Below are 17,853 nucleotides of genomic sequence, written 5' to 3'. Positions count from 1 at the left end.
TTGCTTTGCTGTAAGTAATGGGGTTGTGATTGTTCAAGTGGTTTAAGTTAACCAACTTTAAGTTTTCATTGTTCATAACCCCAGAACCTGGAAAATCAAGGCAACAATACCCTCCCACCCCAAAAAAAATTCTGCTATACACAACATGATAGTGATCTGTTAGCCGAAACTTGTATCAGAAATTTTCCTTGGGTTGGGAATGATAGGCTTCCAGTCTGGTAAGTCTGAATGTTGCAGTCAGGTTTTTCTACCTGTAGATCCAACTTCAGGACTTGGGTGTTAGCCTCTATTGAGTAAATAGACATACTCACAAAAAATATATATACTCTGTAAAGCTATTCCATTCTGCTGCCCTGTCAATACAGCCTTACTAAACATGCACAGTTGTGCTCTAGTGCTTTGCAAATTGCACTTCACTTAAGTTGCAAGAATTCTTTTATTGGAAAAAAAATGTTTTTTTCTTTTCAAAGCAGAACAAACCTTCCCCATACTACTTACATATCTCAAAGAGATAGCAACCTGATTATAAATTGAACTTGCCAACCCACTTACCATCCATAATAAACTACTTATAAAATGCAAGGATTTCTTGTTCTGTATACAGAAAGCAAATAAAAGGGTAATAAGTTAAGAAATACTAAGATCTGGCTCAGAAAATGTAATAAACTTTCAATTTCTTTGTCAGCTAACTATACTAGGCCTGCTCTGGTGTCATTGCTCACTGAATGCAGATGTTTTAGGAAAGATGAATGGAGCAGCTTCAGCACATTGCCGGCTGCTGCATGTCTATGCAAAGGCAACTGAAAGCTTTGAGGTTCTTGCACTAGACATCAGTGTGCAATATTTATACACCTGCTTGCTATTGGAGTAGTATTGGCACCTCAAAAGGTGCTAAGGTATTTATCCTTACAATAGCTCTGTGATGTGAGAAGATGTTTTTATTGTGGTAATGCAGAAAGTGAACGAGATAATGAGAAAAGCAGGGAACTGCTCACTTTTAGCATGGGTACCTGTGGTACAGGGAGGAATTGAAGGCAGATCTCACCTATCAAAGTTGTCACTCTGAATACTGTGCAATCATCAAATGACAGTCTAATATTTCTCAAAAGGCTCTTGCAAAGCTGCAAGTTTTTCTCTGAGGTTACCTAAAGAGCACCTCCAGAGACTCCCTGGCAGGAAATTATGAAACCTGGTCTGTTGTATATTTGACGTTACATTTTTCTTCATCCATCCTGTTTTATTTGGTGGGGTTTTTTTAACCGTTATGCATATTTCCATTGGAAAGGGAGCTGGCTTTTCATTTAGATTCAACAGAGAATACACAGCATGGGTTGCCATTCCATTATTCTGAGTCTGCTGTCCTAGACATCACTTCAAACAGCAGTAGCTATAGAAAGATTTATAGTAATTTCACATCAGTGCAGAATGAAGCACAGCTATGATTTTCCTGACAATTTTAGGCTTTCCTTGACATGTGCACTTCTGTCCAGATATAGCAAGGCAGAATAAAAGGCACCTGCTTCACAGGGCTATTGCAAAAGAAGGTTCAGAGCTCTGCCTTGCTTAGGTATGCCAAACTGCTTCCCAGCAGAATCTACCTGTTGGCATTGACTAGTGAGGCTTGAAGGTGTAGTGAATGAGGTGGCTTATACCCCATCTTCTGTGGCACTCATCCTGTTCTACTAAAGGTAGCATGAAACTTTGCATGGATTTATGATCAGGGCCCATAGTTTCACTGGTGCACATTATTTTACATATCCCCCAATTCTGATGGTCATTTGTTCAAAAAAGCTTTTTTTATACTGAGTAACGCTATATTCATATAGAAGAAGCAAATCCTCGGTAGGTTGTATTCTATTAATGCCAACAAGCAATTGCTGTATTTTGCTATTTTAGTCTACACGCAGAAAATTCAAACGTGCATCACAAATTATTACAGTAATGGCAGCCAGAATATGAGACTTGAGGATGTAGGACAAAACCTTTAAATCCTCACTTTTTGGTTTCACAAACTAAATACTATGAGCCTGAAGGTAGAAAAAAATGTTGAGTGAGCTAACCTGAGCTAACCAGATAAATGATAAGCATTACCATCTTCAGAGCATTCAAAGTAAGTTGTCTTCCAGATCAACAGCTGTGAGATTCTGACCCTTTACTGATGTCCTATGGCCAGGATGCATCTCAGCAAACATTCTTAATCTTTGTGACCACAGCCTGTAAGTAGCTGCAATTTCTGGTGCTCTCTAGCACATTTTTAGCCACAAGGCAGACAAGCAAGATCTACTTAATCTATATTTAATATTCATAACTATATGAGAAATCAAAAAGGAAGGAAAGTTATGCACCAGGAAAGAGTTTTTGTTCAACTGCCTAAATTGCCCTAACAATTTTTGTACATGCATCAGGTGTCAGAATGCCTCCAGTGACTGTCCTCGCTTAGGATTTTGAAAATTCTGCTTTTCACATCCAGAACTCTATGCAGGGAAGACATAGCATTGAGCACTGGCAAGAGTAATTTTTTTAATTTACCAAATCTGAGCAGGGCCAAGGATACATTTAAGGCCTCTAGAAGGGACATGCTTACAGCTCTAAGGTGGCATTTCAGTCAGCTTTGTGAAACAAAGAGGCAAGAATCTTTCTCTGCTGCATTTTTCATGTGTCATAGCCAGGTTTCATAGTTGTCAAGGTTTTGTCTCCAGCTTCTCTGAGGCAGGGATTTTACCCTGTTACTGCCCATTAATAAGATATTTTGAAGGCCCAGCCTCAAAAAAGCCAGAGTTATACCAGAGAAGTAACCAGCATTGCTTTTCGTTGGTCCCCAGATGAAAGGTGACACAAACTAGGTCTTGAGTTTACTTCAATAAATGTGAAATGGCTATTGTGAGACAGTGATAGCTGTCCTACTGCAGAAGGTAGATTCCACCTCTTGCAGTGCCACTCTTGAAAAGCTCCTGTGTTGAAATTGTTGGGTTGGTTGGTTGGTTTTGTTGGGGCTTGGGGTTGGTTTGTTGGCGGTTTGTTGTTTGCTTTGTTGGGGGGTTTGGTTTGGGGGGGGGGGGGGCAGTGGTAGCTCCACAGATCTGTTGCTTCTTTATTTATTAGGAGTAATATCTTGAACTTGATACATGACAGTCCCTATTAACATTCGTATCCCAACTGTCAGAGCAGAGCCAATTCAATTGCCCTAAAGCCTGCTGAGTTCTGTATCTTTTATATATGCCTCCAGCTAGAAAAGCTTGCTGAGGCTGTGTTCAGCCATACCTGTGCAATGCTGGCAATGCTCTTCACAGGTGAGGAAAAAGTAATGGAGAAAGAAGACAAGTTCTGGGTGTGACTGAGTGTTTGGCTACCAGAATCGTTATAACTACCTGAGAAGAGAAGAATCAATACTGACATTTCACTAATGTTAAACCAGCAGCAAAGGAGAATCAGGTTCTTAGGCCTGCAACACTGCCCAGAAATGTCATGAGATTGTGGATTTTTTGTAAGAGAAATGGGGTTTTTTTTATCTATTTGACTTTTTCATCCAGCCTTTCAATACTCTTGATCCCAGACATAATGAGAGTGTACAAAAGTAAAAGTAACTGAGTGCGGAGAGGGAGACTGGGGAGATGACCAAAGAACTGTAACCTTCAAAATAAGTTTGTCAGTTCTGGGTACATGTGCATTTTTTTGTGGAAGTTTTGGATCAGCTTTTGCTTCATCCGTTTTCAAATTGAAGCTGGACACTTTTGTAAATTATGTGCAGTTCACACTGGGGATATGCATCTCGCTTGATAAAATCATTTCTAATGGTCCACAAATCCTGTTCTGGGTTCCTCTACAAAGCAAGCCCAAACTGTATGTATTTGCAAAGTCTGTCAACAGAGGATGACCATACTGCATATTCGTATAGAAACAGGTACTGCTTTCCAAAGAAAATCTGTTGCCACCAAATTTATTTCCCCAAGTCTTCTGCCTTGAAAGGGCAATCTGCAGAGGAACCCCTTCACTATGCCTTATGCCTGATCCCCCAAGGCTCATCTTTTCAGAGAGCATTTGAAATATTACAAAAGAAAGCAGAGGGTAGTGCATGGAAACATCATTGACATTTCAGCAGCAGGGTTTGTGCTGCATTTTACCCATTTTATTCAGGCAACTTGAATGGTTTTCTGAATGAAGGACTTCAATATTCCTTCTATCAGAGCTTCAGGAAGATGATACACTTGTGACCTCCAAGTAGATAGTTTTTTCATTGATCAGCCCTCAGCAGTTCCAAGTCATCTTATACCTGCATTCAATATAGAGAAAATTATCCTTTAGCTTTTTCTAATATTTTCTAACACTTTAAACAGCCTGCTCCTGTGAGCTGCTGAGCACTTTGCAGCCCTGCTGCAAGGACTTCAGCTTCATTCAGTAAAGAGCATAATCGTGTGCATCAACCTCCTTCTTTGCTGAGCTGGAACTTGAGGGGATTCAGTATCTTCCTGTTGGGGGCCTAATACACTCAAACAGCCAAAGTGAACCTTCCTCTTACCCTTCCTCGTGAAAGAGGTGGTATGCATGTGAGGACAATTTCCAGGCTCATTACAATAGCTTGTATGCCTGTAACAATACAGCTATACCGAAATTTATTTTCTCAGCACAAATCGAGTTAAACGTACAGAACATTCTTTGCTCTGTCATGAAACCCTTTTGGGAAAAAAAAATCTTACCATTTCAGAGAGCACCATTTACTTAAAGCTTTCTTTGTAATAATGAACATTTAAAGTAGCAATTCTTAACATTTACAGCTGTGGAAAACGCGTTGCGCTCTTTCGAGTTCAGCCCCAGAGCAGCGCTGAGGTCAGGACTGAAGGTCCCACTATTCCCAGTGCATGAGGCCCTGGGCAAGCATAGCGCCAGGCAATCCCGAAGATCACTCCTAAAATAAAAGGCATGACAAGCAGTAAATAGGCCAGAGGCAAACATAATTTTGCATCAGTATGCTGTGTGCGTACACAGAGCTTCCGCAGGGGCTGCGGTCCCCGCCAGCAGAATGGCAGTGTCAAATGGCAGGGCTGCCTGGCGTGCGGGGACCCAGCGCGCTGGCTCTGGCCAGCAGTTCTGCCAGCGCCGCAGCAGCATAATTGATACAGCATCTGCCCGAGGAGCAGCTTGCATGAGCTACAAGTAGAGGTTGAAGAAGAATAAATTAGCAGTCACAGGGATATTTTTAAGTCAGTCTTGCAAATACTTAGAGCTACAGCGTATACTGCTTTAGATTTGTAAGTGCTAACACTTGTTTTCAACACTGCTGTTCACAGCAGAAGGCATCACAATTTGGGGAAGTATTTTCAGGATAGAACCCTTCACTTTCCATCCGGGAGTACTTAAGCTGAGTCTACTGCAAAATATAGTTGTTAAACTGAATTGCCTCTCCCATAACTGTTTCAGGATGATTTAATGTTTCTCCTATAAAATGACAGTTATAAATCTATCAGAATGATCGAATTATTTATAGCACCTTGGGACCACAACTTGACTCCATGTTTTGTACAGCCGCATTGGAAAATTTTTGTATGGTGACAGGGAAACATAAAGCTTTTCCAGCATTAGATTTAGCAAAATTCTGGGAAGAAGCATCAATAAATTCTGTTATAATTTTACCTGTCTTCTTCTCTTTTCTCTGCTTGGCTACTCTGAATAAAGTCTGCAGGCTCTTTCCTGACTTGCTCTGTGTCACTGCACAGCTTGTAAAATGGACATCTTGCTTCATATGTTTTGAGACAAAGACTTTGCTTGGAATTGTGTGAAGACTGCAAATGCTAAAAGGGAATAAAAATTAAAATTTCTTCTAAAATAAAGATAGTATGTTGATTTTTCAGAAGTTTGGATGGGCAACTTTGTATAATCTGTGGCAACTTTGCATCATGTAGGAAGGTAGTAAATGATGAAAGATTTTTTAAAGACTGGTCACATCTTTAAGCATTGCTTATAACTGTTCTTTAAATACAGTACTCATATGCTGTGCTCATAATCTTTATTCATCATTCTTTAATAACTTATGAAATGTTTATGAACATACCTTCTCAATTAAGTTCACATGTAATTTAAAAATTTCCTTTAACGAAGTTGTCCCAGAAAGCAAAGCCTATCCAGGACCACAATGTCACTATGTCACTGCCATAGGAAGCCAGTCCAGTGTAGGTTATAGACTACCAGTGGTAGGCAACTGTGCTGTGTTTCCCGTAGAAGGCTGTCAAAGTCAGCCTTTGCTGTGAGAATGTCAACCTTGAATTATGTTTTTAATGTTAAGAAATAGGCAGGACTGCATTATTATGAGAAGTAATAACAATGCTTTTTCTGCTGAAAGTATTAATTCTGCCAAAAGTAGTTTTATGTTCTGTCAGGATTGTTGAAATATGGCATTTGGTCTCAGATCGGTTTGAAAATTTTGTCTGGGTAGCACCTCCCGGGAGCTGCAGTTCAGGTGTCTCTTACCTTGTTCCCCACTGAGTCAAGCTCCCTAGTTAATTTTATCTCCCATAAGGGCATCCTGGTCATGCAGTTCTCATGAAGGATTGTGCTAGCTGTGGAAAACTTTCTAGCATTGTGTCCAATCCTATTTCAAATCTTTCAGGTGCTGGAATTGGCATCAATTCCTTTGTGAGGTACTTCCAAATCCACTCAAACTTGCTGGTCAGAATTGCTGGTTTTCCTTTTTCTTGACAGTGTTTGCTTACTGTGTCCCTTAAATCTCTCTTCCTTGTATCTCCTTCTTTGGAGCATTATCTACTGCAAGACTTGAATGAGAATAAATCTAAAGCATGGTTCTTCTGGTCTGTAGTACTGATACGAGATATAGGCATAGACCTTCTGTGTGACCCAAAGGAAATCTTTCCTTTGCTCTGTGAATCCAGGTACCCACCAATAAAATGGAGATGGTCCTTTTCATTCTCCTTGGAAAATAGTGAGGCTCTTGACCTAAAAATATTGGCAAAGGGCTTAAATAATGAAGCAGTAGAAACATGCACAGATAGTACTGATCAAGTCAATAGTAATATGTTTCATCCAAAATGTGTTAGCATATTTAATTTATCTTATTCTTTTTTTTTTTTTTTCCCTTATGTTTAAGATGTTGGAGCATTTTTTGAAGAGGGAATGTGGCTTCGTTACAACTTCCACTCCCCAGGAACTAGCATGAAAGATTTAGTTAGCCGAACACTTTTGAGTTCTACAGATCCTGAGACCACAGCACCTGACCTCAACTTGAGTAAAGAAGAGCTCAGCTTCAGCTTCAGTACCACCAAGTCACCTTGTGTCTTATTGTATATCAGCTCCTATACCCAGGACTTCATGGCTGTGCTTGTCAAGCCATCTGGTAAGCAACTGCTCTGGGCTCTCTCCGTTGAAGGCACAATTGATAATAACACCAGGCTGACATTCAGCTGAAGCTCTGAACTAATGAGAAAGTCTCTTCACCCTTGTCATGTAAAAGTAAAGTACGTGGGACCTGAACCTGTATTCTGCTGTACTAGATTTTGTACTGATATAACTGTTCAATTTAGTGGGATTTCATTAGTCAACACTCCCTCTCAAAACAAAATGGAAAAAAACAAAACCAAAAAAAACCCTGCTATAACAGTCAGATCCATGCCATGAAGAAGCATTATGGAGGCGACAAGCAGGCAACCATATGTAGGCACCTTAATTGCTGAACTCATGGCAATATCACCAATAGTCCGTGGAAAGTGTAATGTACTGTTCTGAAAATCTGGATACCCACTGAGGTGGCTAAAATATGGATGTAGCACAGTATACAAGGTCCTAAACATTTTGGTGATGGTTGAAGGTTGGATATGGACCATTAGCTGTTACAGTATTAAAACTGTATATAAACTGAATATACTTTGATTCCAAATAATGCCTTAGTGTCGCATGAAAATCATAATTAGGATGATTTTACTACTGTTCTCTTTAATGGGGTAAGTTAATGAGTATTCACATGCCACTCATTTTTTTCACTTCATGGGGAAGAAAGAAGGTGCATGAGAGAAATCCCACATCATACCCTTTGTAACTATAGTTATAAAGGTCTAAGGCTGCTCTTTGGGGCCAGAATATTTCCAGTTTTGATTAATAATGGGGTCTGCATTTCCCTTTTCAAACATCCTTCCTTTTAATCAAATATTAACATTTGTTATGAAGAGCAGACACTTCACTTTTGTTTAGAAAAGAAAAATCTGTCTGGCAGTATGTCATGAATATCAATTAACCACTTTTGACTATACTTTTCTAACAGTATAACCTGAAGTTTTCATTTCACTGTATATTATTAAACTTCCATAAAAGTCCAGACGGTCACCTGTCAACAACAATGAAATGTGAGAGCAAGAAAGTCCCTTGTGTAGATTGTGTCAGTGTTAATTTGTTGTAATTTTGCCTTTATTCAATGCATATCAATGGTTTATTCTTTAGAAAACATCATGTTTTGTATAACTTCAAAGAATTTTACTGCAGCAAGGATAATAATGACAAGTGCTACTTGATGTTCTCAAATTTGTACCAATTGTCTATATTGTTCAAGGCATAGCTCCAATTTGTTTGGTTTGCAATCTAGAGTGTTTACAAACACTTTGTTTTTGAGATGCTGGTCATTGTCATGCTTCTGGGCTATAAACTAGAAGCAGTTTTCAGCCCAGTAGCTTTATAGTCTCAAAGACTAGCTCTTCTCCTACTGCAGAGACCAGCTCTGAGAGCAATTTAAGTGTAAAATGATAACAGTTGTATGTGAAAGTAAAGAGGGGAAAATAGCTGGTGAATAAAGACCAAAACACCTGAGGGTGCTTTTCACATTTCTTTCACCAGGGAATCTGCAAATTCGGTACAGCCTAGGAGGCACCAAAGAGCCATATAACATTGATGTCGACCACAGAAACATGGCTAATGGACAGCCCCATACTGTTAACATCACACGGAATGGACGGGACATAGTACTGCAGGTAAGTTGTAGGTTGTTTGATTCCATTACTTGTAGTTTGTAGCATTTTGTATCTTGATGGTCTCCATCCCTCTGAAGACATGAGTGCAATTTAGGAAATAAAAAGTACAGTAGATGGGGTTCTACTTGCTGATCGCACTCCTAGGAGTTAACAAAAGCTATTCTCTCCCTCTATTGCATCAATTCATGTTGTTCTGAAATCCTCATTCCAGTGTGATCACAGCTGGGCTAATACAGGTGTCACTGTAGATGCTCGAGGGCATCAGAGACATCTGGGCTGATAGATAACATGGGACATAGGATAAACCTGCACCTTTCTGGAGCAGCAGCTGGAAGCCAGGAGGGATACCGTACAGCTTCTTAAATGGCAGTAGAGCCTGATGCACAGATAACTAAATATCATGCCGTAAGTCTTTAGTCTGCAAATGAGAATGTCTTTAAATTTAAATTTACCCTGCAGTCCAGTCAAATCGGAAGAGCTGTTCTGCAAAGATGAGCAGATGCTAAAGTGTCTGTGTGACAGGAGTCTGAGACAGAGAGTATTATTGAAGGCGCATAGCTCTAGCTTATTTAGTTTTTGGTACAGCACAGGCAGGATCTTCATCTTTCTGTATCTCTGTTTACAAATCTTTGAGGTAGTATAATACTATTTAAATAACTGAGGGGAGCACTGCAAGAAGCAAGCAATGTTTCCAGGCAGCTTTCTCTCTGTGGTCATTACAGCACTCTGTTTTCATTCCCTGGTTGCCACATCTGCAAACATGGAGGTTGCAGCAGGGTATGAGAACAGTTTTGTTGGCAGGAGGGTCAGGTGGATGGGATAGATTAATCTGGATTTGATAATTCATAAGCAGCAAACCAAAATGAATAACAAATGAAATATAAAAAGGGAAGTCTCCTTGGGAACCAAGCCAAAAGGTGAAGGATAGTAGCTGTCACAGTATTATCTACCTAAAGATTAAAATAGATCCTTGACAGTTATCGTTTCAAGGCATCAAAAGGAAACCTTTTCAGTGCATTACAATGTCAATTGACTGAGGCTCTCGGTACTCACAATTACACTGGTTGCATTGAAGTGGAATTGTCATAAAATTATTTGCAAAATGCCAGTTAATCTAAAAAATATATAGTTGATACATCCAAACACTTTTCAGGCTTTTGGAGGTTGGCAGGGGTATATACTGATATATGCATCTTTCTTGCATGCTGTTACATTTGGATTTATTTCTCTTACTGCTAAATGGAAGCTAAAGAAGACCTACAGTTAGGTTCCCTTCTGCTGCTAAATGCTTCTATTTTGAGGAGGTATGGCATGTTTCCTCTGGAGTCATAGCTGGCTGATTTAGGCAGCTGTAAAACTAAATAAATTATTTTCTGAAGGGATCAGATGAGATATCTTGGCCACTTGGAAAATATGTACACAGTTAAGTATTCCAGTCTTGCATCAGCTCACCTACATTTGGGGCCCAACAATTTTTTTTCTTCCCGGTGTTTTATGGGACCACTACCTATGTAGGGCTTTGAAGAGCCAGAAACATTTTGGTTAGCGTTGCTCTGCTGAGGTAAAAATTTCTTAATCTAGTCAGTGTGCTTAAAACACAGCTGGTTCATGTAATCAGAAAGCAGATATATGTGAGGCTTATTAAATGAGATGATCTGTCTGATGCACATGCAAGAATAGGAACAGGAGGGACCCATACAAAGCAAATCCAGAAATTCTACCCCTACCGTATCCTGAAACAGAAGATTTCTATAGAATTTTGTTTATTCTCCATAAGGAAGTTGATTTTGTTACTTATCTGGTTACATTCTGTAAATGAGAGAACCGATATGAACAGAAATGGATCTGCTAAGTAGATTGTTCACTTGAAAATGAGTCCTGTTTTCAAATATAAACTCTTCATGGTGTCTCAAAATACAGAAGATATAAATACAGTTTTTTCTCAGTATCCAGAGGGCAAATCATAAAGTATGAGTTTTCTCTTGCAGATCTGAGCAATGAACATTTGAGTAGACTTTTATTTCCTGCTAAATCCTTCTCCAACCTGATGAGCAGCTGGTTTGCTTGCTTTTAAAGAAGACAGCTTGCTTGCCAGGTGCTGTTGCTCACGCTTCCACATCTCTACATGGCATAAAAATGTCACAAGAAGGATTTATTTCTCATCAAAGCTTCAATTCAAGAGCACTCAGTATTTTTGAGATCTTAACAGCAAGTTCATACTTAGAATACTTGTCCTTCTAACTTACTGTAATAACCCTGTAGTGCCAGAGAGATTTAAAAATCTGCAGCCAGGCAATAAATTGCTACTATATGAACTATGTGAACCAGAGTTTTATCACGATTCTCAGGAGTTTCATTTATATATAAATACAGTAAAAGACTCATTATTGAACTCTATGAGACCTCACCTGATGCTGTTAGACAGGAGACCGCTGATTAGTTACATAAAAACAGAGTTACTGTCCAATCAATCAGAATTTCAGGTGAGCTTTGAAGTAAAAATATCCGCAGTATTGTTTATCCATAAGGTAACAAATAAGCACAAGAACAAATATTTAGTGTGAATTGTTTTCATTAGCATTACATCCCTATTCCTAACATACCAAGACAATCAAGACTAAAGGAAGTAGCAAAGCCTCTGTCAAAAAGTTTTTATATTTCAGTTTTCTACATTCACTGACTTCAGACAAATCAATAATTAGTTTTACATTGAATAACAAGCTCCAATTTGTGATGCCAGTGGTTTCTCAAGGATAAGATTAAGGATATACAGTTGATGTAGGTGTCAGGAAAACCAAATTACATAAACTCAGGGACAAAGGTCTGCTTATTTTCTGTTGTTGCCATGAGGTGGGCAAAATTAACATTTGCTAATAAGAATTCCTATCTCTTGCCTCTAGTAAAAAAACAGATACTAGTAACCATGGCACACCTCCAAGGCTGCATTAGTTCACCTGTGGCAAGAAAAAGCCCGGACTGACAGATGGGGAATGCATTATCCCAGTAAATGACATTTCAAGAGCTCAGCTTTAGGCCATGGAGGGCAAGTTTTACTTCGTTTGACTTCATTAAAAGGTTTCATGCTTCAGCAGGGTATTTTCCATATCATAAAAACCAGATCACTCTTTACCAAGCATTCATGGGTGATTAACGCTATTCACACATCAGTAAAATCTTTTAAGAAAGCCAAGGACAAAAACTCTCTAGCAGAGGTTCTGATCCAAAGCCCACTGAAGTCAGTGAAAGGCCTTCCATTGATTCCAGTAGGCTTTAAGTTGTACCTTAAAGAACTGCAACAGTCGTATCCTTAGTGCAAGACTCATACCTCCCGCTTCTGTGCATGTCCCCAGAGTAAAATAAGGGTGGAACCTGGATCATACATGTTTCTGTTCTGTTGCACAAAGCTATATCAGCGTGTTACAAAGAAAAAGAGAAAAAAAAAAACAATCTATGTGATGTGCTTTAATTTTCAGTGGAATAGAGCTGATATAGTTAACAGACTTGGACTGGACCTCTCATCTTCCGTACTAAGATATTCTTGTACATTCTCAACAGATCTCCAGTTCTTCATACCTGCTGTAAAGCCATTTCTAGGAATGGGTTATGAGTCACAGCTTCTAAGGCCTTCTTTGTTCCTGAAAAGGATTAGACTTGAGCAACTGCTTCAGGACTCCAGTGTCCCAAACCCATCCATATACTTTCAGGACAACTATTAGCAGCCGGTGCACATCTTCTCAGAAGACCGTATGGAAGGAGAACTGACAGTTCTCTCTTTCAGGCTTGAATGATATGGAGAACTGTGGTAGAGAAGCTATACACAACAATACCAAATATTCACAGAGTTAAGTGCTGACTCCATTCAAATTGAATTTAATTATGAGGCTTTGTGGAAATCTTGACCTGAACTCAGCTGTTGATAAGATTGAGAATAATCCAGAAAATTTACTTGTACAGATCTCCATTTTCCAGCTTCACCAGAGGCATGCAGTAGAAATACACATCTTCTCTGAAAAAATAATCAATGAAATATTTGACTCTTACCCAAATGAAACCGAGAAGAAGAAACAGGATTTTTGCAAGTCCATTCTCTTATTTCCATTTGGGACTCTGCACTGTTTGAAAAGAGATAACATTTGCAAACTCTAGGTGTTTAAAAAATGTAAATCATAGAAAGTCAATTCAAAACTAATCTGAAGTACAAAATAAAATGGTAAACATAATAGCAATAAAATAAAATGGGTGAAGTAAAGCAAAGCAGTCTGCATATAATCCCAAGCTTAAATGCAGTGATTATATCAAAGATTTTTATAATTATAGATTAAATTTTCATCTCATTAAAGGGAGTGGGAACTTCCTCATAGACTTCAGTCTATGATAGAGGCTATAATTTCACTTCCTATCATTATTGTTGCTATAGAATCATACCTAACTATTGTGTTTCATATATTTTGAAGCCTCAAAAGTATATGATTGGTCTGTTTGAGCTCTTGCTTAACAGAGGTCATAAAATTTCACCAAATCATTTTCTGCAGCTAACCCGAAAAATGATAGCAGTGTAACACATTTTCGAGGAAGACATTTTATCTAGCTTTAAAGACTTCAAATGGTAGAAAATTTACCGTATCCTTTGGCCATGTCTTCCAATGTTTAAGTGCCATTCCTGTAAAGAATTTGCACCTAATTTGCAGCTTGAATTCTGTAGACTTCAGCATTTAACTTTAGGATCTTTGTGTCTATGCCTGATAGATGAAAGAATTGTTTGGTGTCAGGTGTCATTCCCCTTCACACTTTCTTAGAGATGCTGATTAAAACAGCTTTCATCTTGTCTGTAAGAAGCTAAATAAATTGAACTATTTTAGTTTACCATCAGAAGTCTATAAGTTTTGAGCCATAAAAAAATTTTATAACTCTTCTCTGAAAACTCTCACACTGAGTCACATTTTGGAAACCTTTACCCTAGGATTAGACATGTTAATGGTATTTATGCCATCAAAATGATGTAGAAATGCCATCTTTATTTATTTACTTCCTTCACTTTCTGGGCAAACATGCTGCCACAGCATCCTTTGGACAGTGCTGTAAATTGTCTAGACTCCTGATTAATTTGAAGTCTGATTTAACTGGCATTTCACTGACCATTAGAGAATGGGGAAGTACTGTTCATGATTTGAAAGAAAACAACCAGACACTATTTACAAATTCCATAACAGCTGGCATGAATAAAACATGTTTTAAATATCCGGATCTCTAGCCACAGGTAAACATGGAAACTATAGTTAATATCAATGCAACTGTAGCCCTCTGCTTTTTTTCTAATCATCAGGCAATTATATTATATTAAAAGCATATTTAATTGATTTCCAAGCAGGTTTTGCTTTAAAGAAAAAAAAATTATTTGTTCTATTAATAGTAAAGGCCTTCCTGCTGAAATGAATTACTTAAAATCCCTGGAGATACGTCATTTCCACTATGTATTGCCATTCTGCAATGGCAATGTATTACTTAAAATGCTAGTGCAACAGGAAGGCAAACTCAGACCATTTTCTAGAGCAGAACCATACATTACATCTGCATGTTTAATGCATTAGCACTCAGTTAACCCATAGCTGCTAAGCTCTTTTCTCAATCAGAAGTCACAAGAAAATGGGGTTTGCTCAGATTTGAAACTACGGGGTTTTTTCACAAATAGGTGAGAAAGTAGCATAAGAAGCTATTGATATGAGCAATTTTAAAAATAAAATAAAGCTTATATTGATATAGTATCTCATTCCTGTAACCCTAAACTCCATCTGTTTTCCAAAATATGAAGAAATACAGACCCTGATCTTTGCAATTTTTTCAAATTCCCTCCAAGTATAATGATGTTACGGATGTTGCAGAAGACTACGTGTTCGATTCTCAAAAGAGTCTGTAAACGACAGAATTTAAATCATATGCATCAGAATCAGAAATTAATGAATAATTCACCAACCAATAATTTTCTTACCTGTTCCTTTGCGCTTACAGGATGTCCATGAGTTCCTAGCAGTTTTGTTGATTTCATCCTTCACTGAATTTAGTCAACTTCTTTATTTTACAGTGTGACTTACAATCTTTCAGGTAAAGACAGCAGTTTGGGGTAGGCAGGAAGCTCATAAATGAGCCATTTCTACTTCCCTTTTGTGCACAATGGAGTTGGTCAGTGGCATCTGCCAAGTCAGCACATCCCCATCGAATTCCAGCTAGCTGGAAGTCAGATTAATATTTTCATAAACAAGAACTCCTTTCACTGATCAGTAAGCAAAAGGTTGAATATCCTTACCCTGAGGATTAGAACATGGAGTCAGATGTTTCTCTTACCAGCAGATATACAGAGAGGAAAACATGATCCATAGAGCCCCGTCTAGGGGTAGCATCTCGCCCTGTGGTTTCATGGTTGTAAAACCTGAGCCTGCTGCCTTCCCTGTAGTTGTTGCAGAGGTGCAGGGGCAGATGCTGAAGCATGTATCTTTACAAAAGTTTTACCCTCTCTCTGCATCAGCTGAGATAGTTTCAAACCTTGAGGTCTTTTGAAAGAATATTCTTCTTTACTTTCTGTTCTGTAAAACCACTCCATAGGAGAGGAACTCTTTTACATATCCATCCTTCTCACATCTTTTCAGCAGAGCCTGTATTGCTGGATTCAGAGGAATTTTTCAGTTGCCTTGTCCCAAACTTTGGCTATGTCTAGGCCACATATCATGATAAGACCCAGAAGTGAAATGTCTTCCTCACCCTACACCCCCATTTCCTTTGGAAATAAAGCTCGGGCATTCAGGGCAGAAGTATGGTGCAGTCTGATAGCACCTCAGTCTGCATATCAGAGCAGAGCAAAGGTCTGCAGAACATATCAGCAGGCTTATCCACCTCACAACATGCATTACTTACATTGGCTTACGCTGAGACTATTTCCTTCTTTTATAATGTATTTCCACTGATGCATGTGTATGTTTTCCTTGGCCTGTATGGTTGCTGGTTTGGCATCATTTTTACTGGAATTAAAGAAACAAGGAAAGAACAAAAGAATCATTAAGTATTTTCAGAGTCTAAGATTAAGCCTAAAAAAGTCAAAACTTAACGTGAAATAGGTGCTTTCCATTATATGGTAGCACACATTGGACAAATTAATGTTCTGTGAAAGTCATCGTTAGGTACCTGAGGTAGAGATCTAATTTAATAACTTGGCTTTATATGACCTGCTATTGCTTCTCTTAACATTTGTTGTAATTCATCTATTAAAGACAGCAATAAAAAGTCAACAGATACATGAAAGAAGCATCAGAGAATTGTTTCAATTGAAGGCAGCCAGACTAAATAGTGTCCTTTTCCTTATCAGTGCTTCTGTTACATTTTGAGTTATGTATCTACATTTCCATTTAAATTTTATCCCAGTTTTTGTATTTTTTTACAGTGAGGCAAATTATCCCTGACGTTATTTATCAGAGCAACAGCAGCTTCAAGAATATATGCAAGCTTATTGCACATAAAGGATTCAAGTTTTTAAACAGAAAAAAAACCTTTATTTTATTTTTTTCTGCAATGTATCTATGTTTTTTTCTGTGTCTGTATCCCATGTTGATCATGTTTCTAATTCAACTCTGTGCAAAAAGAGACTTCATCATAAAAGACTGCAGTTGACATTTATTTAAAAAAAAAAAAAACCTGCAAAAGGCTAAATCAATGCATTAAACCAACAAAAGAGATTTGGAGTGGTTCCTACAACAGTATTAACTATACCTTTATAGAAATTTCATCTGAAGAGCTCAAAGCACAATGCAAGCCTTAAGTTTGCCTCACATCATGCTGGTGAGGTATGTGCCTCCTCCTGTGTTCCAGATGAGCAGTGAGGCTGCAGGTCTGTGACAGTCTAACCCAGTAAAAAATGCTGGGTTTATGGTCCTGCCTTTTTCTCTGGATCTACTATTCATTTACAGTCTCTGGCTTGTCCTTGCTCTGGCTCTGATCTGATCTACAATAACCTGGGTCAGGGACCTAACCTGGGAGAAAAAGATCAGTGAAGCACCAGTGCCACACTAAGGAAGGAGCTGAATTGCAGTAACAGTGGCTTTCATCAGCCTGAGGAATTACACAATTGCCACCTGAATCTGCTCCTTTTCTGTTGTGTTAAAAAAAAAAAAAAAGAAAATATTTTCAAATATCACAATATTAAAAACATTGTTTGTAAGTTTTTTTCCTAACCTTTCAGCAGGGGAATAATCATCTATATTTCACCAATAAGAAGTCATAATATATCCTATTTGATTTTCATAGTCAACTTCCTGCTTTCTCCTACACCGGGAGGAGCTCCATCTAAAAACCTGCACACCAACTTGTCATTTGCTTGCGCTCTCACACCTAGTCTATTCTAACCTTGTAGACATTTTTGAGCAGGAACTGTCTTTTTGTTATGCAATGTTATAGCACTTAGCACAAAAAGCCCTTGTCCATGTCTAGAGAAGTATTTAATACGGGTGATAAATCATAATAAAGCAGAAGAGAAATACTATATTGGTCATGATGATAACACAGCCCCTTCTTTATCCTGTTATTACTGAAGTCAATAGCAAAGGCGTATTGACTTCAGATGGTGTGAGATTAAGCCTTACAGCATTATTATTCCATATCATTTTGAAATTATTTTTTTTATAAAATATCTTCAGCATAAAGAAAAACCTTAGCTTTGTAGCAGTACACACACACAGGCTGGATTGACAATGATACAGCTGTAGATATATCCACAGGGTTAATATAATGTGTGCTTATGTATATATACCTTACATATATATCTTTTTATATTTTTTTTTGTCCCAAGAATACTAAGGTGATGTAGGCATTATGTTTGCCAACATTGATATGTCTGTTAATCTCAGCA

General features: G+C 38.3%; 1 protein-coding gene across 3 annotated transcripts in view; it reads left to right on the top strand.

Annotated features, from left to right (window-relative positions):
• Window positions 1–17,853, top strand: part of CNTNAP2 (contactin associated protein 2) — a 1,232,776-nt gene that overhangs the window by 1,134,277 nt on the left and 80,646 nt on the right. For all 3 annotated transcript variants that reach the window (XM_069811947.1, XM_069811956.1, XM_069811963.1), the window contains 2 exons: window positions 7,097–7,342; window positions 8,830–8,963. In XM_069811947.1, the coding sequence (XP_069668048.1) occupies window positions 7,097–7,342; window positions 8,830–8,963 (380 nt within the window). The remainder of the gene's footprint in view (window positions 1–7,096; window positions 7,343–8,829; window positions 8,964–17,853) is intronic.

This window comes from Haliaeetus albicilla, chromosome 2 (assembly GCF_947461875.1).
Source record: "Haliaeetus albicilla chromosome 2, bHalAlb1.1, whole genome shotgun sequence".
Taxonomy (NCBI): domain Eukaryota; kingdom Metazoa; phylum Chordata; class Aves; order Accipitriformes; family Accipitridae; genus Haliaeetus; species Haliaeetus albicilla.
Note: the sequence above shows the minus strand (reverse complement) of the source record. Positions and strands in the feature narration are given on the sequence as shown.